At 33.7% G+C, this 13438-nt stretch overlaps 1 protein-coding gene across 1 annotated transcript in view; it reads left to right on the top strand.

Moving 5' to 3' along the window:
- STXBP5L (syntaxin binding protein 5L) overlaps positions 1 to 13438 on the top strand; it is a 201063-nt gene that overhangs the window by 76511 nt on the left and 111114 nt on the right. Inside the window, exon 4 of the mRNA XM_085324665.1 lies at positions 229 to 329. Coding sequence (XP_085180791.1) covers positions 229 to 329 — 101 coding nt within the window. The remainder of the gene's footprint in view (positions 1 to 228; positions 330 to 13438) is intronic.

Here is a 13438-nt window from a genome sequence, read left to right as displayed (position 1 = left end):
TGTTTTAAATTGATGGAGTTTTAATTTAACTTTGTCTGATCTTGAACTCATTTAAAATGTTTACATTTACCAGGTCAGCTCAAATAGAGTGGTTKTTATGGTAGCAAATATTTCTCAGAAACTGTACAGCTTCCTACAGCTGGATCACTGACATTGAGAATTTCTTAAAAAACAAGACAGAATCTGCAGAAGAATAATCTGTTATGCCATATTTTGTGTCTGCTATAGGGTGCTTTGGTCAGTGCAAGTGCAGATGACACACTTCATTTGTGGAATCTCAGACAGAAACGACCAGCTATCCTTCATTCTCTGAAATTTAATAGAGAACGGTAAGACTGTATAACACAAAATGATAATCTCATTTTAAAAAAATTACTTTACATGTTTTCAATAATACCTACTTATTATTTTGTCATTCTAATAGAAGGTGTAATTTCTGTCTTGAATTTTTTTCTTCCATTCTTTGAATCTTATTTCCAAAGAGCAAAAAGAATTTGTGTTGCAGCAGCCTTCTCAGAACTAGAAACACTTTTTTGTCAAAGTCTTTTTATTTGACCTTTAATTTACATGACCTGATGTGACTAGTAGTTCTTTTTAAAGGCTGGGCATGAGCACTGTCAACTTTTAGGTTGGTCTGTTAAGTAAAAGCCAGAGTACCTCAGCTGGCTGTATCAGGGAAAGAATTCATTTCTCTAGCTTGAAAGGATTTCTCTTTTTGTCAAATACTGGAATTTTGACATAAATAATTTGTGACTTTTACATTATTATGGTAAATCTCAAATAAATCTGAGGCCTGCTTTTCTAAATTTTACTTGTACCGTACAAAATTTTATAAATCCCTACACAAAATAGATTACATCAATGGTTGTTATTTTCAAACTCAGATAGACAGAAGTTAGGCACCTTAATCTGTATTTAGCTGCTCAAATAAAGCATGCTGCAATACTAGGAATGCTGATTGTTACAGTTATATTAAGAAAAAGTTTGGTCTTTCTGTTAAGGAATTAGGTCAGTAGTCAGAAGAACGTTTCAGTGCACAAATGCAGCAGTAGCTTTCTGCAAATCCTTGAGCAGAACTGTTATTCTGTACTTCATCTTTGAGATGGATTTTTTTTTAATGTAAATACAGTGCATAGCACAGTTTTGATTAGTGTTCTAAGTGAGATTGTAATTCTGTTAGTATACGCACTTGGTCTTTCTGGAGGTGCAGTGGTGAAAGCAATCAGTACTAACTTTATCACAGCTGTAAAGTAAACAAGTTGATCAAATCTTTGTCTGGAGCAAATCTGAAAATTGCTATGGAAATAGATTTTTTCTTTGGTATTTATTATTCACATCCATATTGTGAATCTGTATCTATGTTGTGCTTACACTTAAATGTCATCAAGTTGTGAGTTTTGTTGTGGGGAGTACTACATAATAATTTACAAAATATAAATTCTTATTTAAAAGAGTTTATAACGTATAGGAAAAATACATTAAGTGGTTGGGACTGGGGTGAATAAGTGGGTATAGAGGAGGATGGCAAAAATCATACGTACATTTGCTAGCTGCTTCTGGACAATAAGTCATAATATTACATATGTAAAAAAAATTTGAATCTTGCTATGCTCATGAGGTAGGTAAATTACTTCCTTTTTGTAGTTGATCAGTCTAAATATTGTAGAATCTATTCCACCATGTCTTGGTCTAACGTTTCCAGTCAGCAACCTTCCTTAAACCTAAGGAATCTACACTTATAAGAATGCAGAGTCTGTCCATCTATTTAGCTGGGGGAGGGATTGGGGTATTTTTTTTCTTTTCTTTTCTTTTTTTTTTTTTCCCCTTGGAGTGGCTAGCATGGTATCTTGGTCAGAATTGTTTTAGAATTTCTAAATTAATACATGTAAATATATTAATATATGTAAACATATACATGTTACRTATTAATATATGTAAACACATATTTGGGCTTAAATGAGAGCAAAAGGTGTCATTAAATTTTCTGCATATTTCTTTTGCTTCTGATAGCTTAAAACACCAGGCAAAACATTTGGAAGTAAGATATTTGGAATCCTGGAAAGCTTTGTGTAAAACTAAATTTTGTGTTATGCCATATTTGAATTGAGATTAAAAAATGTTTTTGTTTAAAGGTAAAATTATCTGTAAAGAAAAGGGAAAGAAAGAAAAAAGCATAGCTAGCTAGCTAGCTAGCCTTTTATCAAAATCTAGTAAATTGTGAGTGGGAGAAACCCTCTCCCCCCAACAAACTAATATCAGTTCTATTGTGCGTATTTTAAGTAACTGGTACAGTCACAATCCTTGAAAAGCACTTAATTGGCACATCAAAGGTTGTCAAGTAGATGTCCTGATCCAGTGGTATATAATAATGGCAAATAAGCACATCAAGTTTTAAGTTAAAAAGAGATTTTGGTAAATATGAAGAAATAACTTTATAGACAGGAATTCTTTCTTGAGGAGAGTTCAGATGCAGTTTAGCTCTGAGAATGGTGCATGTTTCTGCTTCTAATTTTACATATTTAAATATTTACATATTTCTCCCTTGAGGGATTATTAAGGTGGTAATTTTACTCATACAATATTTTTGTCTCCTTGATGTGGTTTGACTTAGATCTTTCTTCCTGAACATCTGAGAGATTTATTTTATAAAATAGTACAACATAATGCACTTAAAAKTCTAGTATTTTATCTCCACATGTGATGAGGTAGATCATTGTAGTCGTCCAGATTCTCAGTTAATTTGACTTAAATCAATTAGATTTCACGTAGAACCAGTTTATTTTAAGCTTTTACAATATTTGAAGCAAGATTTGTACATCTGTTTGATTCTGTTAGATTGACAAATGCTACTTAAGTCTTTGTGCATTAGTCAGTGTGTTTTCTTCTGTTTTGCCGGTTTTCATATTGTTGAATTATTTAATTTGATTCTGTTTCATGACATTTAAGGTAGCAGGATAATGGACCAAAATCTGCTCTTCTTAGCATTTATGTACATGTGTAACTAACTACTTGAATCCAATTTCCCCAAGTGTATACATTCTTCCTCTCCCAAACATCAAAAATATGTTTATTCCTTTCCTCGGATATTGGCAGCAACACAGATAAATAGTGCAGAGAATTCTGCAACCAGATCTGTGTTTGCATTTAATAGTTTTGCAGAAGACAGCTTATCTTTCATTTGCCATGTAACATTCAGTTTGTGAATAACACTGAACTAACAGAATAGTTACTGAATAGTTTGTGAATAACACTTAACTAACAGAACGTCCTTTTGTAGCCGTGAAGTCATAGCAACCTTTCTAGATTTACGTCTTGTTCTGATTTGTTGTTAACATATTTTGCCTCTAGTGAGGGGTATTCTCTTGGGAACAAGCAAACTCCTAGAATATAAATAATTCCAGGATATACTGTTTCAACATTAACTATATTAACTTGTCTCTGACAATTCGTTGCTCCTTTACTTTGGCATATGCATAGAAGGAACACTGAAGAATGAGACATACTGGCGAACTGRTATTTTTGTTTTGCAGTGTAATGCCCTGGGCTTTTTATAATATGGCTTTTTTTTTTGCCTTGTATCCACATACGAAACTACCATCTTAATTTCCTCCTGCTGCAATTGAAAGGTAGATCAGAGTATTAGGAACCTTCAAAAAAATTTAAATGTAAGCATTTAGTTTTTGTGCTTGGCACCAAATCAAGACCTGTAATGATAAAACTGTTACTCCTAGACATGCTTGACAGTAGCATATGGTTGATACTGTGTGATTTGATGTTCTGTTTACAAATAGGAAGCATAGGTAAAGCTTTTTGACTTGTGTGAATACTCCATAACAATGGCTTCCAAAGCTCTTGAAGCCATTGATTTGGAGTATGGAACTCAACATAATGTTATCATGAAGAATAACATTATGTTGATGTTCCATAGATTCATCCTTCCCTTTACTTCTTTGATATCGTAGAAGATGCCAGATTCATCTTCAGTGGATATTTTAGGCAAGATAAATAACTCAGCTAGTGAGACTAGATGCTGTCTTTAGCGGCTGTAAAGAGCATTAAGATTAAACTGAACTACCAAAAACTTTAATCTTTTATTTTAGTACAATCAGAGTCAACCTCAGTAAGAATGACTTTAAATATCAAACAGTTAACACAGTTTTCCTGTGTAAGAAAGTGATCGTAGTTTTAAATAAAGGAGGGCAAGAGGGGAACTAGCAACAAATACAGTGTGAAATCCAGGTCTTTTAGATTTGTGTGTATTAGTTTCACTTAAGAATACGGTTCATCTCCTGTTTCTCCAAAACTGAGCTAGTACAGTTGCATTGTAACTGACCTGGTGGGAAGCCTTCCTCTTTTTCTTATTTCATCCAGTGCTAACTGGCATAATACAAGTGAGCTGACAGCACTACATCAGATTATGCATTACCTCATTATACTCATCGTACATAAATACAGTGTAAAAATTCTGTCGGGTCTTTAAATCCATCTTCATGCACTGGGCCCAATTGCCATAACTGTATTGGGCAAACAACAGGTGACAGTTTGTATGACTGGCTCTGGGGCACTGATCTGTAACACTTCCGTCAGTGTAACGGGTATGCTGGCACAGAGGAAGAAGAGCCTTTTAACTGGGTAACTTCTGGAGCAGTTCTCAGTCAGTTTTAGCTGAATAATATTTAGTACATACATTGGTGATTTTGCAATATTTAAATAGAGTGGAAAAGGGTATTACTACAATGCTTGGAAATAAAGAGGAAAAATGGAGACCTTCTAGGATCAGTTGAATTTTCTTTTGTATGTTTGGTCTTTATTCTTTCCTGAGAGCAGTTAGAGCCTTGCTGTATCTTGGCAGGATTTTATATTCTGTGCTGGTAAGTGTTTGCCTCATCGAAGTGACAGCAAGAGGCTATTAAATTAATATTGGTGACTGGCTCTGCATTCTCCGTACTATCTGAATCTGTACGTGTGTGTTAGACACTCCTAAACTTAGATTATGTCTCACTGGCTATTCAAGGAACTGAATTCCTGTAATATTTTGCCTAGCTCATAAGGGAGGCATCTGATTTACCTGACTGCAAATTCTGTATTGTTTGTATACTTCAAACTAGACAGAGGTCTGTTGTCAAACATGAAAATAGTTAATAGGTTCGGTGCAGTGACATATGCATGCTCTATTACAGTACAGATTCTAATTACAATTTTTATAACGATGTTTTACACAGAGAGAAAGTTTATGGAAAGGATTTAAACTTTGCCAGGATGATTATGATAGAAAAAACTGAGGAGGGCAAAAGAAGCCATGGTGTTGATATTCATTCACTTCCACTTCTTGGAGAATTTTTTACAGAACTTCCTGATGCAGAGATTCTTTGTGTGAAAATCAGTATAATATGCTCAAGACAAGGCAAAAACTGATTTTTTTTATGAGTATGTAAAATATCTTTCAAAGTCTTAATGAGAGAGGCAGATAGGGAGAACCTGAAAAATATTTATTACAGACTTTCAAATCTAAATGGCATGGAATAATACAAAAATTACAAAATAATACAAAATTACAATACAATTACAATAATACAATAATACAAAATTACAAAAAACTGCTGCATGAGAGGAAGATGCACACAAAGATGAACTTCACAGGATTGCAGGTATCTAAACAAAAATATCATTTTTTTTTCTCCATTCAAGTTACACTATTCAAGAGAGAGCAACTGTACTAAACATCAGCATCTTGAGGTCAAGAATCAGCAGTTTCAATGTGTTATACTTACGAGATTATGGAATTCCACAACAGTAGAGTGAAAATTTACATAATTTCTAATATTTTCTCTTTAATGGGGCTTAAATGTGTGGGCTGGAGCTCAAGGGACTCCTCAGTCTTGTTCTCTGCAATTACAGGCCAACCATTTCCTATAGTTCTTTTCATATAATGATCAAGCTATTTTTTAACTACTCAATTTCAAGTCCGCTACCCTTATTAGGGAAAATGGCTTTAGAACCTCTTCCCTCTGATGGCAAGAAACATTCCAGTTTCTAGAATAAACTTAATTTGTGGGTATTTTATATCCATTTATTCTAGTATTCACAGTCTAGTATCCAGTCATGTATTTTAAATATTTTGTCTCACTTCTTTGCACTTAAACAGCTCATTCATATCCATAACCGATTCTCTTTTTCTCACTACAAAAATCTGTATTTTCCTTCATAAATTTGGTACTTAAATTCCCTTTTTTCCTTATTGGTTGGTCTTCTCGCATCCAGTGTCACTGAGCTAATGACTAGACAAGGAGAAGCATCCTATCTGTGCTATGGACTTTACCATTACCATTTCCTTGTAATCAGGAATATGTTTTCTGGTGCATACCTAAATAACATCTTCCTTTTACATGGCTTTGTTTCATCAGTGCTTATTGTCTTGCTGTGATCAAGTAACACATACAGTACACTTCAGTGATGTATATCTAGCTACCATAGACCACTCCACTTTTCAGTATAATCCTTGAAGAATGGAAGCAAAGCAGGACATATGAAATTGAAATGAACTTTTTCTATTGCTTCTACATCGTGAGTTCCAACACTAAAGTGGAAGGTCTTACTCTTTGACATTTGAGGCCTCACCCTTTCCGCTTTAAATTTCATCCCATTTCCTGTACTCCATTAGTACAGATTGTCCCTCCTCTGGAATACTGCCCACTTACAAGATGTTAGTGTAAGTGACAAGCTCACTTATGAAATTGCAAGATCAGCCATAAGGCTAATCCTTGAGAACCTCTTAAATATCAAATAAAATATCTGTATTCCAGTAAAATAAAATAGAAAATAGGCATTAAAACTAGAATTTTWTAGTAGTGCTTTTTATAAATACTTAATTTAAATCAACATATGCTAGATCTCCTACATTTCCCTTGTCTAAAAATGTTTTCTTTTAGAAGGAAATCAGGATATTTTGGAATAGTCTGCCAATGGTAAACTCATGTTACTTTTTAATCCTGTAATTCTGAGTACTTTAGGAGTCTCACATGTGAATATTTAAGAGGTCTGTCATTCCTCACACTGATGTTTCACCCTTGTAAATATAGGTGCTATTTCTGATATTTTCTATAGCTGTAAACAGATATTTATTAAAGATCCTTGTTACCACACTTGGAATTTCATTTATCTTCTCTTTTAGAATTTGCCCTTAATTTGCATCTACCTTGAGTGTAGTCAGTTCCTTATTTTGTAGTCTACCTGTTCCCTCACTTCACCCTGGCTTTTCAAAATTTTTCCTTTTGAAAATCAAAACCTTAGTTAGTGTGCATTGTACATATCTGATCAATCGGAGCTAGTAATAACAATATATATTGTCACAGCAGCATAGACAACAGCATAGCTTAATTTTAATTATTTTGGTTTTATTTTTTTATGCTTATCTTTTTGGATGGGTTTGTAGTGCAATATGACTTGGTGCTAGAATAGTGAAAGTGCTGCAAGTACTTAAACTGGTGAGTTTAAAACTGTTGCTCTACGCTTAATTACTATAGAGTAAATGCTACTTTAAAGTAACGTCACTTTTTGTTGATTTGTTGAGTGTTTACCATAGAAATCTGTTGGTTGCTATTTCCAGAAATATCTAGATTCTACCATGATTAGCAACATATGTTTTCTAATCTGTATATGAGGCAATAAACTCTCTTCTAGAAGAATCAGTCATATTTTGCATTGTAGAAAAATAAAAAGATCCAGATTCAGCGCTGAACTTAAGTATTTGTTCTTTTTTAATGATGACTTTCACAGTCTTTCCTCAAAGTAATTTTTAATCCACCTAGACTCTGCCCATTATTATTTTCAGTTTAATTTCAGTTAAAAATGTCCTTAACATACTTCATGCCACAGTGTCTGCTTTTATACACGTTTGCTAAAAAAAGCCCTAACTTCTACAAAGGCAAGTAGACCTATTTAAGATATATTAAGCTGTGTAAAAATAGATCTTAAATATATATGCTGATTATTATTTCGATATTGAGACTAAAAAACATGTAATAACAACATTACAGAGCACAGTATTTGATGCATAGTAATGTATATGCATAGTAATTTGATGCATAGTAATTTGATTTGTGGTAGCTACTCAGAAAAGTCTCAAAATAGCAAATATAGCTACCAAGTTACATTGATTAAGTAATATATTTGTTTTAAAAAACATCTGTCCAGGACTTGAAAAGGATCACGACAACGTATGATGAATAATTTGAGAAATATTTTCCTTTTCCTTGGCTTTGAATCCATTGCAAGTCAATTCAGGTTTTCTTCAAATTTGTGCATTAAAGTAGGTTAACATCAGCTAATATCCTATATGTGGATTAATTCTAGATATCACAGCAGCATTTAATAGCACAAGGACCAAAGAACTGAAAAGGTGGCTTACAACCAGTCACTTCTACTTTTCCCTATTTGCTAAAACCGTAGCAGATCATGACCATTTCCCCCATTTGGCCATTATTAGTTTATTTAAAGCTTTTAACAAAAAATATTTTGTGACCTGATCTAAAGCCCATTGAAATGAATAGGAGAATCATTGGATTTGATCTGGGACTCTACTGTGCTGCAGAAAGCATATTAAATGAAAGTTTCCAAGCAAGACGTTTCTCAACTCTGAAACACCAGAGTTGCTGTTCCTAACTGGTAGTAAGCCAAATATTGTGGCTATAAATACAGCATGGTTAAAATGTTTGAAAAGTGAAATTTAGTTATTAGAGTTAATATTTTTTTTCAATTTGCTCTACATGTGTGTATGCACATATATGAAACAATCCTGACCCATAGAACTGCTGGAGAAGAATGCCTACTTAGCACGGTTAGCTGAGGACTTGGCAACAGTATGGATATGAGAGGGCCTTATGCCCTGACAAAGCCTCTCTTCCAGATTATGTCTTCCTCTGTGTCACTCTGATTCTACTTCCTTCTCTTATTTCTGTGAGAAAACAGATATCTACTCAAAATTCCGTGTTGCAGAAATCTCTGTGCAGTTTTGTTCTTACTTTCTACTCTACTTTTGTTCTTACAGTTCTACTGTACTTACAGTAGGGAAGAAAAACACATTCTGAAATAATATTTCAAGTCTTGTGTCAACCAGCCACCACTGATTATCTGTCTGAGTATTTTGTTTGTGTTGGTTTCTTTCCTCAGAAAAATCCTTTAACTCTCAGCACTAGACATAATGTTACTATATTCTGAAAAATTTTAGATCTATACTAAGCAGTATGGTTGTTATTTCTAATAGCTTGTAGAAAAATATATCATGTTTGTCATAAAATTTCCACTTTTTTGAGGCAACACTGGATGACATGTTATGTTGTATTCCCAATAGCAGCTGCACTGCCAAATTTGGATAGCAGAAAACAAAATATATACGCACTACCGTATATTTATCGTCAGTGTTTTCAGCCTTAGTTATAACAAATGAGATTTCCACTATTGTAAAACAAAAATACATTATAACCTAATCGTCATAGTTAGGTCATCCCGTTCATATCATTCATACATACATATATTAGACAACAGCACAAAAAGATTTCATCAAAAATTTAAGTAAATTCAGATAAGAGTGTAAACTCCAATTCAGTGTGGAATAGTCTACATTATCAGTTGTTTTTTTCAGGTTGTTACCTGAAAAAATGTTACAGTATACTGTTACAGGAATTCGATTTTTAATTTTACATTTTACTACTGTCACATTTTCAAATTTAAGTTTTAAGACATCTTGTATAACCAGTCTTTCCCATGAAGTCATTTTGTTCTTGGAAACCATATCACCCCTTTCCTGTTCAAGCACATAACAGCATTAAGCAGAATCCAGTGTAGTGATTTAGGACACTTTTCCTTCTGTCATGATAAACTCTAGGCGTTATTCCAGTAAATCAGAAATAGAGCTAGTAATGACAATGTTGAGATTATTTCATTAAGCAGTGTGCGAGCAAGAAGAGAAGAGAGACTACAGATTGCAGAAAAACAGAGACTGTTAATCACAGAGTCCCTGTCTGCTGAAGCATAACAAACAATAACAGCTGGTCTCCAATACTATTACATGATTATAATTGATGGAAGCTGTTTTTTTTAAAAAAATAAAGTGCGTATACACAGAAAATGTAGACACACATACATGCGCATACATATAAAACTAAATTTTTTTTTACTGTGAAATCAATTATAAAGACTGATATAATCCTGATAATCACTCAAAATAGAGCACTGGCACAGGTTGCCCGGAGAGGCTGTGGAGTCTCCTTCTCTGGAGATCTTCAAGGCCCACCTGGATGCAACCCTGTCTAACATGCTGTAGGTGACCCTGCTTGAGAAGGCGGGTTGGACTGGATGATCTCCAGAGGTCGCTTCCAACCTTACCAATTCTGTGAAAATAACAGTATTGATATAAAATAGTGAGAACACAGATTTCTGTATGTTGCAGCAAATTGTTTTGGGGATGAAGCAGTGGCATATCTTTAGTTTACCTTTCTCAAAGCTATGAAAAGCCAAGCTGTTTAGCTTCAACCTTTTATCTCTGAGGTAAGTCTCAAATTACTATTTTGAAGCCGTAAGGTTAGGAAGCAAAAAATGCATTTTCTTTTTATAGCATCCGTGTTAGATGAAATGAAGGCAGCAACTATTCTTATTTATTTATTTTTTTATGCAGCTTTTACAGAATCAATGAAGGAAATGAATCAAAAACTTTCTCTTGAGAACTCCACTCCACTCTTTCATCTTTTCTTTTTTGGTTTTCCATTATTGCTAAGATGAAACAGAATGCTGTTATTGTGGACTGCAATGTCCATCACCATCACAATATCAAGCATTGTGATGGTGATGTAAAAACTACATTTTTATTTAACCTTCAAAAAAATTAATGGAGAGCAGATGAAGTGCTATTAAAAAGAAACTGATTTCACAAGCCAACAGACAAGAGAAAAATCATGAGCACCGTCTTTCCCTTAAAGATGAAAGCAACGATCTCGTCTGTTTGCCTACACCGTTTCATTAATTTTCTCACTTCACTGATTTTGTGGAACTTTTCTCAGCTCTGTTGTCTAAGGCCTTGAGCTGACATCAGAAACAAATTGAAAGGCAATGGAAAGTAGGACACTGTCGTGCTTTCTTTCTGCTAAGGAAGCAAGTTTCCATGCTGAAAATACGTTTMGTTTCCTTGTCTCATTCCTTAGTTCCAAGCCCACTGGTTACACAGCTATATTGTATTAAAGATCTAGTCAGGGAGAGCACATCATGGTCAGTGACCTGTTCCAACATACAAGAAATCAGAGTTTACAATCAAAAGCATAAAATGGGAGTTGACAAATGAGCATGTCTCTTTGTTGTGCATTTGTCCCAGAGAAAGGAAAGCAGTTTTCTGTCATCTTGAAGATGAAAAAAGTTAGTGTAGACTACCGAAATTGGGGTACTCTTGCAAGCAGGGTTTTTGAGGATGACCTTTAAAATGTTCTGGAGATCTAGGAATGCAGGATAAAATGATGCAGTGTTGCTGTTGCAGGGAGCCACTGAGTTACTGAGGATTTGGATTTAAGTGCCTGGGTTTTTTAATTATAAGGAGATACAGTGCAGCGGTCTTTTGGGGTATGTTATGAAGTATGAAATAGGACCAGATGATGTTTTATGGAATTGTAAGAGAATTAGGAAATAAAAGGTAAAAAATAGGATTTTTTTTTTTTTTTTAAAAAAAAGGACTTGCTGCATACTTTATATTTTGAGTGTCGCTATAAAGTGCTGTAATAACCTTGTAAGGCTTTTTCTAAATGCATAGATACTTCAGTCTGTATTGAAGAGAGAGCTCCAAGTTTATGCATTTAGTCTGGTAAAACGTAGTGCATCTAATATATTTTTAAAACTGCATTTTCTGAGTTATCTAGGTTCTTTTAAGTTTGAATTAACTGCTCGTAAATAATCTATAACACCTACTATAAATGCTCCTACAGTTGCTACCGTAACATTTTGTTTCTTGTATAGTTAACATAATCATTTGTGCCTTAAGACAAACATTTATGGAATGCTGTAAACTACTATTTGTAGTTGTGACTGCAAACTTGCTTGAAATGGTAGACTGACAACGGAATAGTAACCTTAATTTTAGGCTTATGGAATTATTTCATCTGCCYAGAAGTTTTGTATAGGAACTAATCACTTCTGAAGAAACAGAAGCATGATCTGCTGTTACTCAGGACCATTTTAATAGGCAAGAAGAAGGAAAAAGAGATGAAACTATTACTGATAATGCTTTATTTTATTCTCTATTTTAGCTTCTAACACTTTAAAGGGTTGATCAGGAAAATCTAGATGCTTCAGAAAGCTCCAGTAGATCCAAAAAAGAAATCCAGCTAATGACATAACCAAGATATCTTGAGAAAGAAACATTTTATGCACATTTTTTTTACTGCTTCTTTTATCCTTTTTTCTTATTCTTGTAGCTTGTTTAAGTAAAATATTTCAGGTAATGAATACCATAAAAAACACGTGTATGTCTTAAACACTTCAAAAGCAGCAGTGAACCACCAGCCAGTTGACAAGTTAAATAATTTACTGCAGAATAGCAGCAAATGTTTGTTTGGTGTATCAAAACAAATCAGTATTTGTAATAGCCATCAACGCAATTTAGGCTATTTTCTTAAAATAAAACTTTAAATACATTAAGTCAAAATGATTTTTCAACACTCCTTCCAAATAGTATTTATGGAAACTGTGTATATAATTAACTATGTTAATATATACATAGTGTATATAATTAACTGTTTTAATTATATACAGTGTTTTCGCAAACAGAGGAATACTTTGTTTTGTTTCAGATGTTTATATTGAAGTTATAGTTTAGAGATAGAATTCTGATTTATTGTACTTCATTTGTAGGGAATCTTCCTTCAACGGAATTCCTTAAATCAAGACAGATATCTTTTAACATTTTCTAGATCAAGCAGTAATTTATTTGAAGAAATCCTGCAGTCCTTATTACGCAGAAGAGATGAGCTTCAAGTATTTATTTCTTATCTTAAAATCTATAGGTGAAAATGCTATTGTTGTGATGAACACTTGTAGCTAACGTACTGTAAAATAGAGACAAATAAAATTGGTTTGTGAATTGCTCAGATGTTGAACAATCTGAGATACCATACTTTAAAAGGGCATTGGCAAACAGATGTATGGCACCTTCTCAGTATGGGATTAGATTAGACTGTTACCACTGCTTTGATTACATATTTGTGGGGGCAATTCACTTTATCATCTCCTTCTTTAAAATACTGCTCTCTAAAGACTACTCTACCCCTTTAAAAAGACTAAGACTAAGTGGTATCTTCAAGTGGTCCTATTGCCGTAAGTATTGACAATTCAGGCGGTGAATAGTCACAGAAGCCAATAAACTGAATAACTTGTTAATTGTCAACAGTTTGTGACTTTCATT

Source organism: Rhea americana, unplaced genomic scaffold, assembly GCF_003343005.1.
Source record: "Rhea americana isolate MKP2758 unplaced genomic scaffold, rheAme1 scaffold_92, whole genome shotgun sequence".
NCBI classification, from domain to species: Eukaryota; Metazoa; Chordata; class Aves; order Rheiformes; family Rheidae; genus Rhea; species Rhea americana.
Note: the sequence above shows the minus strand (reverse complement) of the source record. Positions and strands in the feature narration are given on the sequence as shown.